Source organism: Amborella trichopoda, chromosome 3, assembly GCF_054954075.1.
Source record: "Amborella trichopoda isolate Santa Cruz 75 chromosome 3, AtrichopodaSantaCruz75HAP2 v2.0, whole genome shotgun sequence".
Classification (NCBI taxonomy): domain Eukaryota; kingdom Viridiplantae; phylum Streptophyta; class Magnoliopsida; order Amborellales; family Amborellaceae; genus Amborella; species Amborella trichopoda.
Window position 1 is genome coordinate 45,619,556 of NC_142338.1, and position 24,971 is coordinate 45,644,526.

At 34.6% G+C, this 24,971-nt stretch overlaps 1 protein-coding gene across 4 annotated transcripts; it reads right to left on the reverse strand.

Moving 5' to 3' along the window:
• Positions 1-10,158: 10,158 nt before the first annotated feature.
• On the reverse strand, positions 10,159-21,519 carry DUR3 (urea-proton symporter DEGRADATION OF UREA 3 (DUR3)). 4 transcript variants are annotated; one of them, XM_006854111.4, is made up of 9 exons: positions 21,276-21,519; positions 16,477-16,584; positions 16,175-16,270; positions 15,362-15,444; positions 14,854-15,074; positions 13,700-13,962; positions 12,834-13,072; positions 11,642-12,291; positions 10,159-10,670 (listed from the first exon to the last, which is right to left on the reverse strand). In XM_006854111.4, exons 1-9 carry the CDS (start codon positions 21,462-21,464, stop codon positions 10,381-10,383), a joined length of 2,139 nt encoding a protein of 712 aa, XP_006854173.1. In that variant the 5' UTR covers positions 21,465-21,519; the 3' UTR covers positions 10,159-10,380. The 4 variants fall into 4 exon arrangements, 3 of the variants coding, with proteins under 3 accessions (XP_006854173.1, XP_020529101.1, XP_020529102.1); XM_020673442.2 differs by lacking the exon at positions 21,276-21,519 and adding an exon at positions 17,871-18,019; XM_020673443.2 differs by lacking the exon at positions 21,276-21,519 and adding an exon at positions 17,579-17,695.
• Positions 21,520-24,971: the final 3,452 nt, after the last annotated feature.

Consider the following 24,971-nt stretch of genomic DNA (forward strand, 5'->3'; position numbering starts at 1 on the left):
CATCGAGATGTATGACCATAAAAAATAAAAAGATTTTAAATCTCATAAACAGTGTATTTTACAACATATTATCTATATCGTCTATTTTCAAGATTTCTATATATTCATATATCTACTTGATTTTAACCATTTTTAAAATTTAAAATTTTATAATTAAATTTTGAGATAATTTTAAGAATATTTTACAACAAAATTATATACCATGATAAATTTTGAAAGTGCACCTTACCTATACGGATGCATCCGTATGCCAACTCCACCCTTAATTGTAGGGCTCAAAGTGGTGGACTTTACTTTACACAGTCTCTATGGCTTCTATTCTCCACCTTGCTAAGAAGTAAGAGCACTTATTTTATGCTCCTCAGGAGCATAGTCTATTTCTTCTCCCTCGATTAAAAGATTTATATGTGAGGATTTTATCTATCAGAAATTTTGGAAACTACTTAAGAATTATTAGATAATTATTTTTGAAAAAAAAATTTAAAATTTGAGTTTCCTAACTCTTAGATCTCATTATTTAACCTGACATTGTTTTTTTTTAGTGTATAGAGGATAAAATTAGATTTATTTTATTTATTTTTTTGAATTTATTCTATGGGTTGAAGATATTAGGGGTTTTAAAATTAATTCAATATATTTGTGCAAGAAGTAATAAATATCTTTTTTGGTTGTGTCACGTCACCCAATCATTTTATGCCCCTTGTCTTTTGGGGCCTTGTTGGTGAAGATATAACAAAGGACCCGTTTCGATGCGGTCAAGCCCGCACATGTAGAAATGTGGGTTTTTTAAATAAATTGATTTTTGAGATGGATTTTAAGATTTAATTTTAAGGGCATGTATGCAGATCATGAATATGAATAAATAAATAAATTTTAAAATTAGAAATAATAATTCTAATAAAAAAATATTTGAATCGTTAATTTCTATGGTTTTTAAATGGAACACCTACTTGCATCCATCTTTAAGATGGATGCTTTACACTTTCTAGACGGCATATGTAGAAATGCGGTCCAGCAAGCATGAAACAATTTTCCTTTTTCAAATTATTGGTTCTCTCATGAAGCCCTACAGTAAATCCACTGTAAGTAAGCTCTCCAAGTTCTGAATCGACCTCGCACTTTGTACCCCTATGACCTGGGGTTCAAGTTGGGTCAGTATTTGGAGGTGCCCACATGCTGCTATTTTTAAGAGAATAAAAAAAAGAGAGAAAGGGACATGAGTGTAAGCTGTAAAAATTAGGGGATATATTTTTAGTGGGTAAAATCATGTATACCCCTTTCACTGAACTTCCTACATACAGACCCCCTCCAACACTTTCTAATTCTCATCATTGACCTTGTTACAACCCCCCTGGGTGAAATTTTTAGTTTATTTTGGATGAAAATACCCATTATGGTCCAACACAAAATTTTAAGTGTATGGCCGATTTGACCCTTAGAGGGCTAGACCAGACTCGTTTCCAAGAACTCTCCCCTTGAACGTAAATTTTTTTGTGTGTGATTGAGAGGGTCATTTTTCATCCAAAATGACTTGTTTATATGCCGATATTTGGGCGAGAGGAGTGAAATACCTCCCCCTTGGTTCATGTCATCGGGTGTTATCAAATTATGTCTTTCGTCGACCTCACGATCTCCTGTTTTGTAGGCAACCGGCCATGCCAATCAAATATTTCCAAAACCAATGAAAAAATTTATAATGAAATTTTGGGAAAATAGGGATAGGGCTTTTGAAATGTAGGGTTTTCGAGAACCCCTAGCTTGTGGTATCGGGATCCTAAATACACCATCACAACACACGATTTACGTGGTTTACCCCATAGATCTATATCCACGGCCTCGACAAGTAGAAATCTACTATCTCAATGAAGATTACAGTTTTGGGTTACAAGAGATAATATATATATATATATATATATATATATATATATATATATATATATATATATATATATATATATATATATATATCTAAGCATCAGTAAAAGACCAATGTCGATCTTCCCTTCTAAACTTGCTCTCCCGACTGAACAATATCGTCAATCAATACCTTCTTCTCTACTGCAATACCGCTACTGGAAAGATAACCTCGAGAGCAACCGATAGACTTTCTCGCTTTAGAAGTAAAAGCTAACCAACTCAAAACTCATAAGAATACTACTTCTCTCTCAGTGCTCGTGTACCTCTTTTTTAAGACACTTCTCCATATTGAAAATCCATTCTTATAACCCCAAAAGGGATGACCCTCAAAAGATGAGTATTATGTCTTCATTAGCCATCTTTTATAGAGATCACTTTGGCTGCTTTCTTGTTCTCCAAGAAATCCTTTGTCTTTTACAATAATACCCTTATCTTTTAATAAAAAGATAGGTACAGTGATTTTGATTATCACCAAATCTAAAATGAAAGAGATTTTGAAAAAAATCATTAAAGTAAAGTGCACAAATAAGGGAAAATAAAAAGAAAAATAGAAAGTGGGCCTACTTGGAAGTCGGGCCAACAAGCTCAACACTAGTGTTAAGGCCCTAGTCATATTTTTGTCAGCAATGAACTATTTTTTTAATGGAGCAATGAATTGTTACCGTCGCCTTCTGGAGGGCTGAGGTAGAGATGCTCAGTTGTCTGAGTTCTTTGGGGTCCAAGTGAAGCCTTTGAAGCTGGGTGGACACTAGTGGTCTAAGGTAGTCCAAGATCTAGGTTTCGAAGCTTTTTTGTATTTTTGGGCTATGGCTGAGATTAAGTTAGGTTCTCTAGTACTAAGCAATTCTAAAGTTTGCTGAAACAACAGCTAAGGGTTATTTTGAGGCTGGTTAGGGTTTAGAGGGCAGAGAATTAGTTCGATAGGGTTTCTGATCATGCCTCAAAATTCTAGTCCAAAACACCGAGTGAGGGAGTTTTTTTTTGTAGACGTAAGGGGCCTCTGTAACTGCCATGAGGAGGTGACAGTCCAATTTATTACTGATATTTTGGTATGTGGATATTTTATTATTCCTCGACTTGCTAACTATGTACAAGACACGACAGAACACAAAAAGCAGAAGTGTCCAAATCTTTCCTTCCATCCCCAAGAATGGTCCGCATCTGCTTCAGTAAGTTAAACGCCTGTCGTCTTGGATAATTTGTCTTCTTTTTGTAAGTTAAGGAGTATTTTTTTGTTTGGATTCAGATTCATCCAGATCCGGATCCAAAAAGTATAAATAAGATTTGGATCTGGATCTGATGAGATCTAGAATATTTGGATCCGGATCTAAATCTAAATTACCTATAAGATCTAGATTTGAATCTAGATTCGAATAAATTCCAATAAAACCTCTCTCTGTCTCATCTGGATCAGTTCAAAATCAGCCCCCCTTTCTCTCTCTCTGCGCACACGCTTTCACCTTTTTACTCTACTTTCCTCTTCTTCAACTAAAGAAGTACATAGACACTCTCTTCCTTCAGCTAATATTAGACCCTTCTATGGTAAAAAAAATAAAAAGAAGGAAAAATATCTCCATAATATTTATTTTTAGGTTTCATTTCATAATAGATCCAAGGTTTTAAAATTATCTTGGGGCATAAAAATTGTAGATTTTATTTCTTCTAACCTCTTGAGTTAATTTCAACTTGTTTTTTTAGGTCAAACAAATCTAAAAAAACATGCATTTTCTAAAAGCCATCATCTCTTTTCAAACCTTTATCCCTTCACGTTTTCTCTCTCCCCATCTGCCAAACCCACGTTTTCTCTCTCCTCATCAGCCAAACCCTTCTTTGTATTTCTCCCATTTTCTCTCCCCGTGTCCTTCTCGCTCTTCTCGTGCTGCTCCAATTATTTTTCTTTCCCCTCTCCCCATCTGCTAAACCCATGTTTTCTCTCTCTCCATCTGCCAAACCCCTCTCCGTATTTCTCCTCCAATTCTTTCTCTCTCCCCTCTCCCCATCTATCAAACCAATGTTTTTTCTCTCCCCATCTGCAAATCCTCTCTCCGTATTTCTCTCACTTTCTCTCTGTGTGTCTCTCACTCTCTCTCGTCCCGTGCTCCCCAATTCTTTCTCTCTCACCATGATAGAAAAGTTGCATAACCCAATCAATGATCAATTTGATAGACAACTCTCTCTTCCAATGCTCCCCAAATTCTCTCTCTTCCCATGATAGAGAAATTTCACAACCAAACATTTGCTCTCCCAATTCTTTCTCTCTCCACATGATAGAGAAATTGCTTCCCCATGATAGAGAAATTGTACAACCAAACCCACGCTCCCCCAGTTCTTTCTCTCTCCCCATGATAGAGAAATTGCACAACCCAAGTGCTCCCCCAATTCATTCTCTCTCCCCATGATAGAGAAATTGCACAACCCAACCCGTGCTCTCCCAATTCTTTCTCTCTCCCCATGATAGAGAAATTACACAACCCAACTAATGATGAATTTGATAGACAAATTGCGTAACCCAATTTTATTGTCAACCCATCTGAAAGCTCCAATTTCACTGCCAACCATCTGTGCCAAACCATCTGCCAAACCCCTCTCAGTATTTTCCCATTTTTCTCCCTATCTCTCACTCTCCATTTTCTCTCCCTATGTCTCTCACTCTCTCTCTCTCTTCCCATGCTCCATTGCCATGCCAACCCACTTGAAAGTTCCAATTTACCAACCATCTCTGCCAAACCATCTGCCAAACCCCTCTCAGTATATCCCCCATTTTCTCTCTCGTGCCTCTCACTCTCCATTTTCTCTCCCCGTGTCTCTCACTCTCACTCTTCCTGTGCTCCACTACCAACCCATCTGAAAGCTCAATTTGACGCCAACCCATCTGAAAGCACAGAGGATATGTTTTGGTAACCTTTGAAAGTTCAGAGAACGTCTTTTGAGAACTATATATATATTGATTTGTGCTTCATCTTTGTTCTCCATATAATTTTAAATGTTCATGTTGGTGTGAAGAGAGAGGGAGACAAGGGATAGAAAAAGGATGAAAAATACGGAAAGAGGGAGAGGATAGAGAAAGAAAAAATAAGGGACCATATAAAGGAAGAGAAAAAGAGGGGATTTGGGAGATGGGACGAGAGAGATCTGGAAGAGGGCACGGGAAGAGAGAGAGGTGAAAGATAGGGGAGAGAAAAGAATGGGGAATACATAAAAAGAGAGGATTGGGAGAGAAAAAACAGTGGAATACTGAAAGAGAGAGAGAGAGAGAATTGAGAGAGAAAAAATAAGGAAATACGGAGAGAGAGCGAACGGGAAGAGAGAGAAGGCTTTAGAAAAAATGTGTATTTTTTAAATTTAAAAGGAAGTGAGAGAGAGTGAGAGATGCAAGAAGGGAGAGACAGATAGAAGTTTGGAACGGGAAGAGAGAGAAGGGTTTAAAAAAAATGTGCATTTGTTACGTTTAACGAGAGGAGAGTGTGTGAGAGATATATGAAGAGAGAAAAAAAGAAAATTGGAGTATATAAGTGAAGAGAGAGAAATGATTGAGTATAAAAAGAGAATATCTTTCTCACATTTATTTATAATAAAAAATAGGTTTAAAGTGACCCGGAAGTAGGTTAGGATGTATAAATGAAGAGAGAAAAGATTGAGTTTAAAAGAAAAATGTCTTTCTTACGTTTGTTTAAGATAAAAAATACGTTTAAAGTGACCCGAAGGTTAGAACCAGTGTTTTAAAAACCGGACTCGCCCGGTTCGACTCGGAAACACGCTTGCCCTTGCCGGTTCCAATCGAAAACCGGGAACCGCTCGGTCCTAGAATGGAACCGCCGGTTTCCATCCGGTTCAGCCTGGTTATAGAGTGGAACCGCCGGTTCCCATCCGGTTCAGCCCGATTCAGACACGTAACACATGACACGTACGTGCGAACGTGCCACACGCACACTCGCACATGCACACGGGTGTCTAAGCGCACGTGCGAGCGTGCCACACGCACACGTGTGTCCGAGCGCATGTGTGAGCATGCCCCACACACACTCACACATGCACACGTGTGTCCGAGCGCACGTGCACACGTGTGTCCGAGCGCACGTGCGAGCGTGCCCCCACACACACTCACACGTGCACACGTGTGTCCAAGAACACGTGCAAGCGTGCCCCCACTCACACTCACACGTGCACGCGTGTGTACGAGCACACGTGCGAACATGCCCCCACACACACTCACACATGCACACGTGTATCCGAGCGCACGTGAGAGCGTGCCCCACGCACACTCACACGTGTACACATGTGTCCGAGCGCATGTGTAAAGTTGCCTTAATATTTCTATACACATTTTATAATTCATATTGCATAGATATTTATATACCAAATTTGAATACCCATCTTTCGATATGGGATAATTCCCAAACATCATTAAATGAAAACGAAATAATATAGTCTATTAATCAGCAATTTATAACCACATGTAGTTAGATGGCTTGATGGTTATGGCTTTGAATTTTTTTACTTGAGGTCCCAAGGTCGAATCCCCTTGGGCATGTATTGCATTTTTGTTGTGTATATCGTGGTTGGTATAAATATTTTTGTTGTTTTCGAATCCCCTTGGGCATGTGTTATATTTTTGTTGTATATATAGTAGTTGGTATAAATATAAATATTTTTGTTGTGTTTATAGTGGTTGGAATAAATATAAATATTTTTGTAAATAATATAAAAGACAAAAAAAAATGAAAACTAAAAAAATGAAATTTTTATATAACCGTTAATTTTTGTTGTATATAGTGGTATAATTATTTTTGTAAATAATATGAAAGGTATAAAAAAATGAAAATAAAAAGTTTATTCTATTTGAAATCTCCATCTTTCTACTAATAATCTCTTTTACTAAATTTATTATAGAAACCTAAAAAAATAAATTTTTGAAAAATTGAAGTGTTATTTCTAAAATTTGTACGCATTTTATTAATTTTTACATTGATAACCAAATCTTTTATTTTATTTGTGAATTTTTACATTATAAATCATGTAATGTAATATTTTTCTTACAGTTGTCACTAATATATTTTAAATTAAATAATATTATAAAATATTTTAAATTTGTCATTATTTGTCTAATAAAATAATTATAAAATGTAAACTAATAATTATAATTTCAGTATATAATATTATAATCAGTGAGGTTGTAATAATTTTGGATTATAGTTAGTTAGGTTGTAATAGTTTGGGTGTTTTTAGCGGGTTAGGGTTTTCGCCAAAACGAGATTTTAATGGCCATTCTTTCATTGATTAGTCTACTCTTTATAATAGTCCATATATAATTATATATTTTATCCATGATAATTCTATGATTTTTCTTTTATGTGATGCAAATTTAATAGTTAAAATAAATTTATACAGGGAAAGAACATCTCAATATTCACAAATTGATAAAAAAAAATGAAAGTTAATAATGTAGTACCCTCATTTTTTATTAGATTCCTAAAAAAAACATTTATAATGAGTTTTAATAATTTTTTCGGATTTTTTTGAAGCTTTAATCTGACCGATTCAGCCGATTCCCGATCCGGATCGCCGATTCACCGATCCGGATCTGTTTTTGAGGTGCCCCATCCGGGTCACCGATCCTTTTTTTAAACCATTGGTTAGAACTTTAAAAACCTTGAGTTTATATTAAAAAAACACTTAAAAATAAAAAATATAGAGATATTTTACCAAAAAAAAAAATAGAATTCTAAATGAAAATTTAAAGTCACTTTTTTTTAGAATTCTCGTTTAGTAATTTAAAAAGCTCACAAAATTTCAGATTCAAAAAATCCTCCCAAGCAGGTCAAATGAGTGAGGGAGTGGAAATAAAGTATGCTCCAGACACATGCTAGTATTAAATTAAAATAAGCTGCCTAATTGAAGATGGAGATAATTGCCATAATCTTTTTTTAATTATACAAGATAAAAGACTCAAATAAAACGGTAGTAACAGTAAGTCGTAGCAAATATAATATTCGAATCACCATAGTATTAGATGACATACTTAAAAATACATACAATTAAAATAAAATTTGTCCAAAAAATTTCTTATATTTTCAAATACTTAATTACCTATTTTAGGAAAAAAAGTAGGGAATATTAATAGGTATCTATTTTTTTTAAGTACTTAAACGAGAAACTTAAGCCCATATCCCCCTAAATATAATTATTTTTTTTAAAAAAAGTCCTTTCTAAAATTTTAAGTTTACGTTCATGCCTCCAGTTTTTTTCCCCAAAAATACCCCTTTGTTGGATCTTCAAGATACGAAATTCTAGTGGATTCAGATTTTGAAAATCCGAAAGTTTATCTAGTTCAAACCCACAAGTGTCCTGTGACAACAAAAGTAACTTTGGATTTTCGAAGTTTGAAATTTTGGAAATTTAGAATTTTGAAAATCAAAAACTTAAAATTTTGGATTTCAAAAATTCGAATTTCTGGAAAATTTGGATCTTTTAAAATTTGATTACGAAAATTCTGGATGAAAATATGAAAAATCTGAACAACTTCAAATTTCGGATTTTTAAAATCCGAATTTTTGGAATTTTTTGACTTTTTACATCTTGTATCTTCAAGATCCATTATTTTACAAACTTCCGTCTGACTAAATTTCGGATCTGGAAGATCCATAATATGGACAATTTGGTCATTTTAAATTAATAACAGAAAAAAATTAGGTAATTATTTAAATAACAGTAAAATTAGAGATGAGTTAAAATTTATCTTTTTAAGGAACGGAGTGTATACCATGACACCATTTATCTTTGTTATAGGAGGGCACATCTACTTCTAGTATTTAGATGCAAAATTATATGGGTTGACGTCTGTTATGAAGTTTGAAAAAAAATTTCTGAACTTTGAGCCTAGTTAATGACACTATTATAACCATTCGATTTGAAGTTTGATGGACAAAAATGATTGCGACTTTTTTGTATTAAAAATAAATATCTTTTATATATATATACATATATATATATATATATATATATATATATATATATATATATATATATATATATATATACTTTTCTTTGAAAAATGTATAATATTTCCATTTTTACTGTCATGTCCCTTTTCTTTGAGTTTTTAAAATTTTTCGAAATACCCATAGTTCCGAACTTCAAGGTTCGGACTAGTGTCTTTTTTACTAAGCGACACAACTTGAAGTACTTGAAGTTCTGAACAACTTATTCATTCAAAGTACACAAGTAACCTTGATTCGGGTCACTTCCGCATTCTTTTTGAGTGAATAAGCAGTTCAGAACTTGAAGTGGTTTCCAAACCCCTCAACTTGGCTGCTTAATTTTTAAAAATGTTGGATCAGAACTTGAAGTTCTAAACTGAAGTACTCTGGAAAAATACAAAATAAAAATAAAAGAACATCATGGGCATAAAATATGAAAAATGAGAAATATCTCTTAATAACACTAAAAAAAAGAATTTACAGAACTTTACACAGTAGGGGGGGAATTGTTAGGGCCCCAACTTAGTGCATGGGTGCTGGTTAAGGATGCAGTAAGAGAACCTTCCTCGTTGGCTTAGTCACCAACCTGATAGTGTGTGGGAGCATGAGTCTCCACACCATGCAGTGGCATGAATCGATGGTGAGCTGAGCAAAAGGTAGAGTCACCCGGGCTGGGCGGGTGCCAAGTTTGAGTTCAAATTCAAACTAACGATGCATGCTAGACTGAAGATGTGGGTGAAACGGCCAAGACGTGAGCCCTTAGAAAGGTGGTGACAATTATAGGACTTGGCCCAGGCTGACCAGCCGGGTCACCTCACTATAGGGTGTGGCTTGGGGTGGAGGCTGAACCTACAAGCTGTTGTAACTTGTAAGTGACAGATTGATGGACTCTTGTAACCGCCCAGGACGTGGGTTGCATAGCTAGCTGTCAGGTGCCCTGGACTAGTCCATGCGCAATATCTGATTATCATGTGTAAAATCCATTTGAATTAAGTCAGTTGTAACTTGGGTCTATACATACCCTGACCCAGATCCTTGGGTATCCGTGGCAGTATATATTGTAACCATTCAACTTGAATAAACTAAGCTACGGCCCTTGACCCATTTGTCTTGCATTGTGTGTGAGTGTGCTATGTGTGGTCCTACTAGGTGTACATAGAATTGGTGCACATAGATAGGGCCGAACTTGACCGTTGGTGGCTAGGCTAAAAGTCAAGGCCACAAGGATGCTAAGTGAAAGAAATGGGCCCATTAACATGATATATGGTAATATGAAGTAGGTAATTTTATAACAATGTCAATTCAACATAATTACACCTTACTCATCGGAGAATTTGAACCATTCAGGTCCCATGGTGTTGATATCTAGAGCATCAGTTTACATTTCTTTATAATTTAATTACAATGGTATTAACATGCCTTGAGCTATCGTACGTTCACATTCCTTGGAATTTCATGACAATGGCATTAACTGAACTGATGAAGTTCAAACAAGATTGCTCTTCTCTTCCAGTATATCTTTTTTCTTTGCATTGTCTCTCTCTAACAAATAAAGCCGCTCTGCCTCGGGTAAAGCCATGATTATGGCTTGCATTTTGGTGTTCATTTGTTCAAGTTTTTCCATTAATCTGTCATTTGTGAACATGCCAAGGAAAACCATCTGGAGTGTTTGCCAGCTCTCAACCAATGGTAGAACTATGATCACAGCAGAACCAACTGTGCCCCATGTTATTGCAACAACTGCCCAAAATGTGAAGTACCCAATACTGAATTCACCTGGGGAGAGAGAGAGAGAGAGGCTGTCAGTTTCTGCCACAATAATCTTAACAAAAGGGTCAGCAGTAAGCTTGAAGGAAGATTTATTTAGGAGCATCTATAGAATGAAAAGAATCGCACCATGAACTCTACCTAGTTGCATATGCGAGCCTCAAGAAATATACAATAGCCCAGATGGAGACTTCCAATTTGAATCTTAGTGTGATGTAAAACTGAAGAGGTGCAATAGAGGAAAACAACATGCCTCTACTGGTCTAGATTATATTTTCAAATATAACCTGATGATCACTCAGTATATGAGGAATTTCAAGAGGGGCCATAAGCTGACTAAAATGTGCATATTATGCATAATATCTACTAGAGAAAGAAGGTTATCAACTCCTTGTAAATTGTAGAATCAGCACATGTTGTCCAATTGAAGATTGAAATTTCAAATTTAGGTAAAATGGTGTATCCACAATTTTTGCTATCTATTAGATATGCAGAGTCTACAATCGTTTTGAGGGCATAATCAAGAAAGGGACATATTATTTTGATAGATTTTTTTTTAAGATGATGAAAAATAACTAAAAAACTTTGCTATTCTCCTATGTTAAGTAGTTATTGACATAAAATTCAAATGGAGCAGTACAAATAGAGGAAGAAAGATTCATACAGTTGAAAAGATCTGTAGACGTTAAAAAATGCTACAAGCAAATAAACATACATTTGTAATTCCCTACTATAAGACATTGAAAAAAATTGATTTATTATAAACATCCTTAGAACAGCTTTGAGGTCATGGGGGACAAACTCATTGCAAGGGGAACGTATGGTAATGGTAAGTACATGCATAGAGATATAGATGGACAGATAGGATATAGGATTGAACAAATTATATGAGTGAGGAATCAATAATTATGTCTGAAAAAAAAAACAAAACAAAAAAAAAAACAAATCCAACAAAAGAAAGGAAGCTAGCTCAGAGTTACCTGCTGGAAGAGAGAGCAGTGGCCACAATATGACAATCACGATGGTGAAGCCGACCCCCCACTTCACAATCCAAGCTTTAGCTTTCACTAGTTTTTCCTCCTTGAACTCCTCGGCTGGCAAATCACCCTTATCCTTCTCCACCACAGTTATTTGCTTGGTTGTTTCCCAATCATAATTCTGAGGCCATATGAAACTACACAATGCATGCACAAGCCCTCCAAATAGTATGGAAACAAGATTACCAGCAAGCATTGGTGCATTTCGACCAGTGGTGTCAAGATTTACACGACCATATTCAACTTTTGTCACTGATAACCATGTTATAATGCCAGAAAAACAACCTAGGAGGGCACCAATAATGGCACCCTTAGCGTTTGCCTTTCTCCATAAAAGCATAAAAGCTATGGGTAAAACCGCAGAACCAATGAGAACACCCATTGCAAGATACATCCACCCAAGTGAAACTCCAGCCTTGTTCAGTATGACTGCTAAAACACCCATGAAGCATCCAAATCCGAGGACCACTGCTCTTGAGACCTTGAGGATTTGTTTTCCAGTTGCATTTGGATTGACATAGGTCCGGTAGATGTCGTAGGTGCATAAAGATGAGACTGCAATGAGTTCGGAGGAACCGGCGGATGTCACAGCCCTGAGGAATAGATGGGGATAGGCATATCAGCATGTGTTTCAGAGATACTTGAATTCAATGGCCAACAGTCAAACCAAATAAGTGTATATTTGTTTCACTAGGACCCATATTCTGGGTCAAGTGGACGGAGAGCTCACAAAGGCAACATAATCACAACGAGTCACTCGGTCCTCTCTTGGCTGACATAAAAGTTTTCTATAAAAAGAAATCGGAGAAAAATGAATTTTCAGGGAAAGTAGCAGAATAAAAACCAAGGATAGATAAAACTAACAAATGAGGAAATTTTGTAAAAAGTACATAAAACTTCTAATGTATTTATCGACAATTAGAGCAATTTCTAGTTAGAGAAAATTAATAAAGTTCTAATTGTTTGTGTGCTTTTCAAGGCAAAAGGTCACTCTCATCCATAAAAGAAATGGCAGAAAGAAATCGGGCACCATCCAAACAAGTCTTACCTCTATTATTTGCAAAAATGTGGGGCAAAATAAATAAGACTTTGCCTGCGATGAAGATTCTAAGCATGATGAAATAAGTAAACTTACATGAATAGCATCGTAAGGAGGAGAATTGAACCCCCTTTTCCCATTAAAGCTATTGCAGTAGCAGGTGGTACGAGTCCATGACTAGCCTCACTTTCTGTTAATGGGAGATCAAGGGCTAGGGCACCCAGACCCAATGATGTTGCCAATGAAAATGGAACTGCAAACCAAACAAGGCCACCCAACAAATAGCCCTTGTGAGTTGATGATGGGCGAGCTGCTATGGCACTAACCCAATACCCCTATAGCATTAAAAAGGAGCAGTCAGACCATTGAATTTTAGATCTGTCACTAAGGAATATCATAAAATGACATGGATTTCAAGAGGAAGACCAAAGCAATCTTTTTACACTTAGAATAACCAGAAAGCCATCTGATCTTATTGAAGTCATTTCAACAGTAGAATTAAATTTGAGAAAGTGATGAAAAGAACCATAACAAGATCAAAAGGTTGACATCAAGTTAAAGCAATTTTAGTTTTTCTAGTGACAATCAAGATACTGGATACCCATGGCTTTTTAAATATGATTCTGATACCTTTGGCAGAAAGCATAAGTGCCACCATTCGTTTACAAAGTACGAAAGAAACATTGACTACAGTAGGTTTGGATTTTCACTTAACATTGCTATCTTTATGAACAGGTGTTTTTGTAATACATGAAAGATCACATACATACTCATAATCAGGTAATTACATGGTTGATAAAACAAAATTTTTTGTATATCATGCTAAGCATATTTTTTGACATAAGGCACAAATGCCAATACAACTTAACCATTTCATTATACTCAGAGGTGTTCTAATTGTCCCAATAAACTCCCAAAGCAGCATCATTAAACGTATTTAAAATACAGTTTCTGGTTCTCACATTGTCCACGAATACAGTACCAAAGTTGCCAATAATGTTGATGATTCCAAAAACGAGGCCACCCGAGCTTAACATTGTCAAGTAGGAGCCGTTGTGGTTCCCATTCACTGGCCCACACGCTTGACCCTCATGTGAAAAAGGATCTTGGCAAATCCTTGATTTGCTAGCAACTTCCAAAAGGTGATCATATACAACCCTTGGACTCCCAAGCTTGCTACTTGTAGTGTAGACCAAGAAGACAAAAATTACCAAAACCAGATGCACTGCATATTCAACAAAGTAGAAGAGCAAAAGCTCAGAGCACAACCATAAATTTGATAACCTATACTATATTCTATTTCATAGTTGCATAAGGTGTTTTATAACTTGCCGAGTCCGACTCCGATCGGCACAGTCACTCAGATTTGGCCCTCATGAGAAACCTCGGGAACCGGTTGCAGAGTCTCACCAGTTCCCCAGTTTCTATTTTGTTTCTTTAGAATATGTGGCCGAGTCGGACACCAGACTTAGCCAAATCTGACGGCCAACTCAAACTTATGACCCCGCATGGCTCCAAGCCCTTGACCAAATTTAAAAACACTGGTTGCGTATATTAGTTGGATAGTTCTAAAATCATGACTCGGACTTGACATGGAGTCTTTGAACCCCCAGTAAGTCAAGTTCAGTAGGCAACTCAGATTAGACTTGAACAAGTTATGGTTCTTCAACTGTGCCTTAATTGTACAAAATAAGTATAAAAAACATATAGAGGAAAAAAGATTCAGTACCCCATGAACTAACTTGTACAAATGTTAGCTCATGGCCGACATGAATATTTGTAAATGGACAGTCAGATCTAGGATTTAAGAACTCAAAACCTCTCTCTTTTTCAAATTGTTCATATGGTGAATCAAAGTTGTTTTGTGAATTTCAGGTCAAAAAAACCCTAAATCAGATATTTGGGCTCTGAGCTAAAACCGCACAAGTAAGATCATGGTGTACCAAATATTTTCCCATAAGTAAATATCATTATATCATATGGATAGAGCCAGAGAAACTATAAAATTTTAAAAAAATAGAAACAAAAAAAAAATGTAAGGGAACTTGTCACCCCATTGAAATGATTTATGCTATAAATATGACTTGATAACCTAAAGAGATATCCAAGTTCATACCAATAACTGAGTGTATGTAGCTTGCCAAGAAGGTGGCCTTGAGTCCTCCAGCTAGTGTATATACAATCACACCGAGAGGTATGAGAAAACTAGCAGCATAAATATTGACTCCAGTTAGTGCATTTACAACAGCCGAACCACCTAGAAGCAGCATAGCTGTCACGATTATGTTTGTCAGGAAGCAGAAGCCAAGGAAGACAATATGAGCAGCAGTTCCCCATCTGCAGAAAATCAATTATACATAAAAATGATTTTATGGGTCTTTTTGGATATGTATAGGTCAAAGTAGTAGAAGACAAGTTTATTGATCCGTGTTGTATATGTTAGTGAATGTATTATATGCATGTCTATATGTCAAAGATTTTATATAAAAAATCTCTAATCTGAGAATAATTTTAAATAAAACAACTCTAATCTAAGCAGAGATGTAAAATAATTGTAAGAAAAGGTGCCAGTCTATATATGTATGTATAAAACAAATTTGATTAGATAATATAGTGGAGCTTACCTGGCTCTAAGAATTTCACAAACAGTATGAGCATAAGGTGCCTTTCTTTTGATTTCTATAGCAATGATCCCAAATAAAAGAACCTAGGGGAAGTCACCAGAGAATGAAATCGTTAGTTGAATGCTAAGGCAATATTACAATGCATTGCTCTTTAGAAAGGCAAATGTAACATATACTCAGTGTAGAAAATAAAAATTACACTATATAAAACATTATGGAAGATCAATAACCTTCTTCATATTATTATTTCGTTTACTGACCATAACCTCCTCTGTTTAAGAGGAGCTATCGCCGAGAGAAATTTAGTTCTTAAATCTATGCTATTTTTATATGGAAAAAGTTTATACAAGGTTGCAACCTTAAAATGTAGAACTATGGATGCACCTCAAAAATCCATCGGAAAATGTTATTTTAATGTTGAAAAACCCTGATCATCTCGACATCGAGATGTATGACTATAAAAAATAAAAAGATTTTGAGTCTAAAAAATAGTGCATCTTACAACATATTATCTACACCGTCCATTTTCAAGATTTTCATTGGTTTATAGATCTACTTGATTTTAACCATTTTTGAAATTTAAAATTTTATAATTAGATATAAAAATAAATTTTGAGATAATCCTAATAATATTTTACATCAAAATTATTTATTATGATAAAACTTGAAGATGCAACCTTATGGAACCCACACCCTTTTTATTTATATATATATATATATTCAAATCAAGCACTACAATGCAGTTTCTCAACACTAAGTTCCAAAGGTAAAATTGCATTTCTCAGAATAAACATGTAACAATAAGAAAGCTACCTGGATTGTGGCACCACTAGCATACCAAAAAGGCCCACTAACACCATATTCCCAAGCAACGTTGGAACTTTGCAAGATTGTTGCAGCCCAAGTCCACTGTTCATAACAATGTCATGAAACAGCAAAAGAACTCAATCAAAGTTCGTCATATGAAAATAATTCTTGGAAACCCAAAAAATTATATGAACACATAGGTTTCCATGACGAGAATGCCGACTGTTTTTTTTTTTTTTTTTTGAGGGGGGCCGGGAAGGTATGTGAGTCTAACATTGACATTAAAATCACTTGTTCATCTTTGTTACCTGTGATACAATGACACTAGCAATGAGCCCTGTTTTAACATTTCTGCCAGCTGTGTTGAACCATTCGGATGTGTGACTGGATCCAACATAACGCTTTTCTAGCCATACCTGGTACATAAATAACACTTATGCTCAATTATGCAACTAGCAAAGGAAAATTTGACACTAATTTTTCAAATACCAATTAGAAAAATGCAAAAGAATTTGAAAAGGCTGAAAAAAAAAACCTTGAATTAAATTTGTCTTTGGTTGTGTTTTTGAGTTCTTTCTATCAGTGAGCATTTATCTCTAGATTGTACAAAACTTAAAACATCAAAATTTCAATTTTTAACCCCAACCAATGTTACCATTAGTTGGGAATAACCATCAAAACATATGCATTCAATCAAGAAAATGGATTTGAAGATTATCGACAAAGCACATATTTCCAAACTGCATCTTAGACATCACAGTTCAGTGTTCTCCATGAACTCAACAAGAAAATGCACATCAACGGACCAATTATCTAAAACAAATTTAAACCATGGTTGCTGCGCATGTAGAAAGAAAAACTGAATAACAATATATTAACAAAAAAACAGAGAGAGAGAGAGAGAGAGAGAGAGAGAGAGAGAGAACACTGTTGCTGATAAGTTGGCTAAAGGAGGAGCAAATAGTCAGAGGTTGCTGATTTCTTGATGTTGATTCTGGTTTTTAGAGATATGTAATTCATGTATATGGTTGAGAGGGAGAGATTTGTTATTGTGGGCTGATTTTGTTCTTATTCTTTGTACTGGTTATGGTTACAATCTCTGTAACTATTACCAAATTGATTGTAACTTTGTATTGATGAAACAAAATCTCTATTAACCTTGCCAAAAAAAAACGAAAAAAAGAGAGAAACAAAAAAGGAGAAGCACAAGAAATTTCAATTTATTTAAAGGGTTTAAATTTAAAATTACAGTCGAAAAGCTCAACCATCTTCAATTATCACCTATTGGCATAAAGCACAAAACCCAGAAATTTATTAATTTGAAACATTAAAAATTTGCAAAAAATCTTATGTATATGGAAACATTAAAGGGCATGAGGAAACCCAGCCATCATCACAAATGAAGATTACTTCAGTTTGCATCTATGTTGCTCTCCTCCATATAGAGAAGCCATACTCAAAAAATATTTTTTATTATGCAAATCAGGTTTTTATTTGGTTAACTGGTTAAGGTGTTGAGAATTGAACAGTACGTACCAACTTTCAAATGCTACCAATGTACTAAACACACATACCCAGCAATAAGAAAATTAATAAATAATGAAAACCTGAATTTTCCTGGATTTTGAAGGATTAAATAGGGGTTAGTTCTATGAATATATAATTAAAAAGGAATAAAGAATTATATAAATCACATAAATGCCTTTATTCTGTAGGCGAGGAACTGATTTCCCTCCCGAAGGGGCCTTTTTTGGTTTTCTAGCAACTTTATTATGGGAAAAACCATAGGATTAAAATCTGCTATCATGTTGGCCTTATCATTTTATTTAAGGGCCATACATTATCCATTTTTCTATAATTGCAAAAATGAAGAAGTTTATATAAGGTTGCGACCTTATTTGTAAAACTAGTATTACACTAATTTACACTGTCCGTTTAAATTGGATAGTCTCGATTTTAATATTTTAAAAGATGTGTTATTTTTTGATATGGTCTTAAAAAAATATATCATCTTTATACCGTCCAACTAAAATAGATAGTCTACAATATCGCAACCTTATTTCTAAGTTGTGGCCCTGGATAAACCGCACCAATACAAAAATGAATGAAAGTCCAGACAATTGCTAATGTCATGGGACCATTTTGTACGCATTGTCAAACCAAGCATTCAACTGCATTTTCTTGTGGATAGAACACTTCCATTATTTTTAAGAAAAGAGAAATTTTGGTAAATATCTCTTATAATTTGTAAAATTAAGAATAGTTGTATACTGTGAGACCATTTATCTTTGTTACATGGAAGTCACAATTGCTACTCAAATTGTCAAATTAGATGGCTTGAGGTGTCAAAGTTGGTGAAGTTTTTTTTTTTTGAATTTTGAGTCTGGTCAATGACACACTCACAACCACTTAATTTGAAACCTAACGTACATGAATGATTTGTGACCTCTTTTAAAAGTACATGGTCTCTTTGTATACTTTTCTTTTAAAAATTGTCTTAAATATTTTTTATTGTACGTTCATGTCCCACTTTTTTGGAGCATGTTTCATATTTTAATTTTAATATCTTTTATACATCGAGTTAAGCTCAAATTTTAGAAATCCGTACGTTTCATTATTTTGCACCTGAAAAATTATAAAATAAAACTATTTTAAAAATATGAAATAAGAATAAACAAAATACCCCAATAAATTATATAAAAATTTTGGTCATTTTATTTTTATTTAATTATTTTTATAGTATTTTTTATAGATTTGTGACGGTAGGAGTATGGACACACAAAGTTTGAGAACAAAGTTTGAGAACAATCTGATGTATATAAAAAGTATAAAACTGAAATATTAAAATATGTTCTTAAAAAATGAGACATGAACGTAAAATACAAAATAACGATGATATTTTTTAAATTTCCAAAGCATATATGATATTTATGTAAATTTCCACTTAGAAACTGACGGAATAAAAGTGTCATTGGTTAAAAAAAAGGAGGTTAATTTATACTTTATCTGCACTCATTTTCAGTGAAATAATAATGGCCCTCTTCTCCTTTCCCTTGAAAGGATACCAACACCATAATGTAAAAAATGGAATACAGAGGTGAAAGAAATACTCTCGCTTTTGTATCAAATCATTAATTACGAAATGGTAGTTTATGTTTAGGATGCAGTTTGTATAGAGCCGAGGCTCTAAACAATCCAATTAGAGCTCACCTTCAAATAGTATCGAGAAATGTGGTTTCAAAACTGAAAATCTTTGTGATAGCCTTAAAATATATTTTCATCTTTAAATATAAAATTTAAACCTTCAAACTTAGTGTAGATCTATGAGAACTTGAAAATCTTGAAAATTGACGGTCAAAAAATGTGTTACAAGATGCACTATTTTCAAAATTTGAAATCCATTTTTTCTCATGTCCATGCATCTTGATGTCAAGATGATCAATTTGATGATATTCGGGCATCAAAACAACCTCTTTGAGTGAGATTTTGACGTGGGCTCTAATTTGCTTGTTTAGAGCATCTGCTTTATATAAACTTTTCCTTTTTACTTGTGTAAAATTGTTTCATGCGAGCTAGATCACATTTCTACATGTACGGTCTAGAAAAGTGTAAAGCATCCATCTTAAAGATGGATGCAAGTAGGTGTTCCATCTAAAAACTATGGAAACTAACTATCCAATGTTTTCTTGCTAGAATTGTTATTTTTAGTTTTTAAAATTTATTTATTTATTCATATTCATGATCTCCATGTTAGAGATTACACGTCTTTAAAATTTAAGTCTTACAATCCATCTCAAAAATAGATTCATTAAGAGGCCAGCATTTCTACCTATGCGGGCTCAGCCGCATAGAAACCAAGTCCTTTATTTATTATAGAGCAATCTACGCGAGGACCCTAGTAAGCTACCACGCGTTAATCATCATATCGTAAACCGAGAGTAAGGGAGGTAATAGGCTGGTGGCAGGGGCCCGACCTTAAAAAATTAGGGCTTGAGCTATGAAATGTGGTCCGATAAAGGCATCACGGGTCAGGGCTAGGGCCATAATGGCACCAGCCCTAGACCTGCCCAAATTTTCTTTAATTTTTCTTCTACCCTTTTTATTACCAGCCCTAAAGGGCACTAAAGTCCAAACACAAAACTGAATATTCTAGTTTATGTACAAGTCGTCAAAAGGTGTGTATGTCATGTGGGCCTCACGTCCCATGCATAGCTTGATTGGACTATCCATGAAAATGGACGGTCCTGATGCGCCAATCACAGGTAAGCTACCATTCAGTATGAAGCTTTCCAATATGAACTCAAGCTCTATGGTCCATTCTCCAAAAGCATCGGCTTTGAGAGAGGGGTGCAGTGGCATACGTACGCATAAGTAGGTGCACAGAGGTACGGTGCCCTTCAAATTTTATCATAATATATAATTTTGGTGTAAAATGTTATTAAGATTATTTCAAAATTTATTTTTATTTTTAATTATAAAATTTTAAATTTAAAAAATGATTAAAATAAAGTAGATCTATAAACATACGAAAATCTTGAAAATGGACGGTGTAGATAATATGTTGTAAAATGCATTATTTTTTAGAATTAAAATCTTTTTATTTTTTATAATCAAACATCTCGATGTTGAGATGATCAATCAAAGGGTTTTTCAACATTAAAACTATATTTTCTGATGGAATTTTGAGGGACATCCATAGTTCTACATTATAAGGTAGCATACTTATATAAACTTTTTTCCTTGAGAGAAAGATGGGAGGCGACAAGTGGATATGTTTTTCCCTGAAGCCCCAACTCACTGAATTCACTTATAGAGGGAGAAAGTTGTATGAGGCTAAGAAAAAAAGTGCAATACACTGAATTCACTTATAGAGGGAGAAAGTTGTATGAGCCTAAGAGAAAAAGTACAATAGAGTGGCGTGAGGACCGGCTAAGTACGACTCGAGGGCAGGGCTTTATTTTTCTTTTTTTTTCTCGAGCTGCCCTGGCTTGGCCTAGCGTGATAGGCTAAGGCCAGGCCAGGGCATACCTATAGGGAGTAGGTCAGCCCTACCTTCAAACAATCGAGAAAAAAGCGAAAGCGTAGAAAAGAGAGAGAGAGAGAGTACCAAGAAAGATGTGAAGACAGCGAAGAAAGCCCCAAAACCTAAGATGACAGAGTAGCCCACGGCTTGGTTGAGGACGGTCTCGTCATTGAAGAAACTGCTGTGCCTCACACAACCCGCCTCACTCCCCGAATTCGTAGTATAGTATTCACCTGCAAATCCCAAAGGCGGGCACTTTGATGATGAGGCCATACAGATTCTTCTTTCAATTCAATTTCGCCCTCGCCCTGGCCCTCGCCCTCGCCCTATTCCTATTTTGAGAGAGGATTTATGGCAGCCGCACTAAAAACAACAATTGAGTTGTTTTCAAGGTATTGTGGTGACTTGCGAAGAAGGGGGCCCACTTTAATGTCAAAGTAGGTTGCTTATTGGAGTGAATTTATTCCAATAATTGCATAATTGATGGCCCCTTTTTACACAGATTCCACATCTCCCTAGTCTCTATGAAGGGGAATCAAGAGTTTTTTAACGGATGACGTTTTTCTGTGAGTCCGCATACTCATTTATTTTAAGTATGTCCTCTCTCCAAAACCATCTTTAAATGGATTTTGAATCCCAAATATTATGTGTAAAATCTCACAATAATAGAAAGAAATCCTATACTATACCCAAACTCACCATAAAATATAAGATATTGTATTTACCCTTCTTATATATACTTATTACAATGTAAACCTTCCCAAATATACAGATTATTATATACACTTTCTATATTAACCTAATAGGCAATATATATTTTCCTTTCACACTTTCCCTTAAACTCAACATGCTATGAGAGTGGGTGGTTGAAGTTTGAATACTAATTGTGGAAACGAGCAGTTGGATCTTCAGATGCATACTTAGATTGCTTGATCAACAAGCACAGAAATCAACGACGGAGCAGCAGTAGATCAACAAGCCAGAAAATGCAGACAATCCCAGAGAGAAAAATAGATCAGAGAGTCGAAAATGACTCGGTAGAGAGAGATCCAAGAGTCAAAATACAACTCAGTAGAGAGTCGAAACACGACTCGACCAGCAACAGACTCGTCTTGAAAATCAACGAAAATGCTTCAGGGACAATGAATGGATATAACTAAGATAAATTTGGCTTTAATAGCATGTGAAGAGTCTCAAGTTTATCTGAAGAAACTCAATATCCATCAATCGTATGAATATACAGGCTTGTCTTTTATAGATAAATTACATATGAGAAATTATAAAAATTAAATCACATATACCTAAACCATACCCAGACTTACCATAAAGTACATATACTCTACTAAACCTTGCCATATATATTGATTATAATATATACTTTCCATATTAACCTAATACGTAAGATATATTTTCCTTTCACAGTGCCCCTCAAACTCAATATGTTTTGAGAGAGTAGCTGGAGTTTGAACACTAAGTTGTAGAAACGTGCATGGATCTTCAATAGTACGTCGAGCTTTGAGTTGGAGACAAAAGAATGTGCACCACCTATCTCTTACAAATCAGTCGGACAATCCCAAAGAGATAGCGGATCTGGAAAATTATTGAGAAAAAAAATCCTAGAAAGAAAAATAGATCAAAAAATTGAAAACGACGCGGCAGAGAAACAGATCAGATAATCGAAATACGACTCGATAGAGAAGACAGATCAGATAGTCGAAATGCAACTCAGCAGATAGTTGAAACACGACTCGACATAAGTTGCACCGACTAGGTGAGCAACAAACTCGTCTTGAAAATTGGCGACAATGCATAGCTCCAGGGAAGAAGAATGGACATAACTAAGACGAAAAATGGCTCTGATACCATGTGAAGAGTCTCAGGTTTCTCTAAAGAGACTCAGTGTTTATTAATCAAACAAATATACAAACTTGCCTTTATAGACAAATTATAGATGACAATAATAGAAATAAATCCTATACCATACCCAGAGTCACCATAAAATACAAGTTATTGTACCTACTATTCCCATATATATTTATTACAATATACACCTTCCCAAATATATAGATTACTATATACACCTTCTATATTAACTTGATAGGCAATATATACTTTCTTTTCACATTTTTAAGGTTGAGAATCTCAACCATGATGAAAATGAGAAGAATATAAATTTAAAACGAGAAGTAATATTTCTAGATCTATATTGAGCACCATCCATTTTAGTTTTTGGTGGGCCACAATTTTTTCACATCCATCTTTAAGATGGATATTTGATGGGCCGGGGGCATAGCTGTAGAATTGTCTCCCTCGATGCATTAAATACTTTATTTTTTCAGGAGAGTGTACAATAAATTAATTTACTTTGGTATAAAAAACATTATAAATCATGAAAGAAATTAAATCATTGCTAACCTTATATACAAAATCAGGTGGATATCAATAAACGTCAAGAAAATCTAATTTTTTAGGAAAAGAACCTGGGCTTAATGGGTTAGTGCTTGACGATTTGAAACGCTCCATTCAAGACTCAATTCTTACCAAGGGTAGACTACTTCTCCCCACTTACTCATCTAAGAAATCAAAAAAAAAAAAAAAATCTGATTCTCTTCTTTGTTTTGTGTGGAGGAATAATATACCTCAACCATCAATTCTGGCTTGTGATGACTTGAGGTGTTTGTGATCATTGCATACCAAATGTAATATCTTAACAATTAGAAAATCATTGCTCCTTTGATTTGTTTTTAATTGCTTGTGATATATACAAGGCATCAATTGTAAAGCAAGATATAATTCTATTGTTGAAAGCCTCTACCATGGCTTAAAACTTCTATTTTTACTCCTATTTATGAAACTTAAAGTTCCAAAAATGGTGCGGATCAAACGTATCTATAACCACTTGGAAATCTTGAAAATAAACGGTGCAAACAATATTTTATAAGATGCAATATTTTAAAACTTGAAAATCTCCTCCCTTTTTTCTTTTTTTTGGACATCTATAAATTTCGAGGTTGAGATAATCAATTGGAGGGTTTTTTAGCATCAAAGCGATATTTTTTTAAAGGCTTATGAGTTGTGGCTTACTTTTATAGCATAGATTGATGCCTTTTATATAAGATTGATGCCTTTTATAAAAATTTTCTTTTGGGTTTATTAAGCATACTCTAATGGAAAAATGTTCTATTATTTCTCATAATTTAAAAAAAAGTATCATGTTATTTCTCTCTCATAACAATGTAATGGGATTTATATCATGATACCATTTATCTTTGTTACAAGGAGGTCACAATTATTTCTACTCATTAATATCAAATTGGATGGCTTAAGGTGTGTTATGAAGTTCGAAAGAAAAAAAAAATCTGAACTGTAAGTCTAGTCAATAACTCTCTTACAACCACCCGATTTGAAATCTAATGGACAAAAATGATTGTGACTTCATTATCCAAAAAGTAAATGGTATCTTTTGTATATTTTCTTTATATAATTATAATACTTATATAAATCATATTGCTTATGTCTTAACCAAAAAAACTTTTTAGTAGCTAATACTTTACTCCTATATTCAAAGAGATAGACACTAATATCAGAGACAAATATTCAAAAACTTGTATACAAGGAGATTGAGAAATATGTAAGTGAATGAGCCTCCAAAGGCACTTCCTATTAGAGACTAAAAAAGAAACCCATTTTTACCTATACAACTCATGATCATATATATTTTCATGGGATTTCTGAAAAATAAAAAAGTAAAATTCTGGATAATTCGTCTATTATATACAT

Coding starts and splice junctions, on each gene's coding strand:
- DUR3 (XM_006854111.4), bottom strand. CDS start 21,464: ATGGCCTCATCATCAAAGTGCCCGCCTTTGGGATTTGCAGGTGAATAC. Junction 16,271..16,476: donor CTAGTGTCATTGTATCACAG/GTAACAAAGATG, acceptor TGTTATGAACAG/TGGACTTGGGCTGCAACAAT. Junction 13,073..13,699: donor GTACTGTATTCGTGGACAAT/GTGAGAACCAGA, acceptor TTAATGCTATAG/GGGTATTGGGTTAGTGCCAT.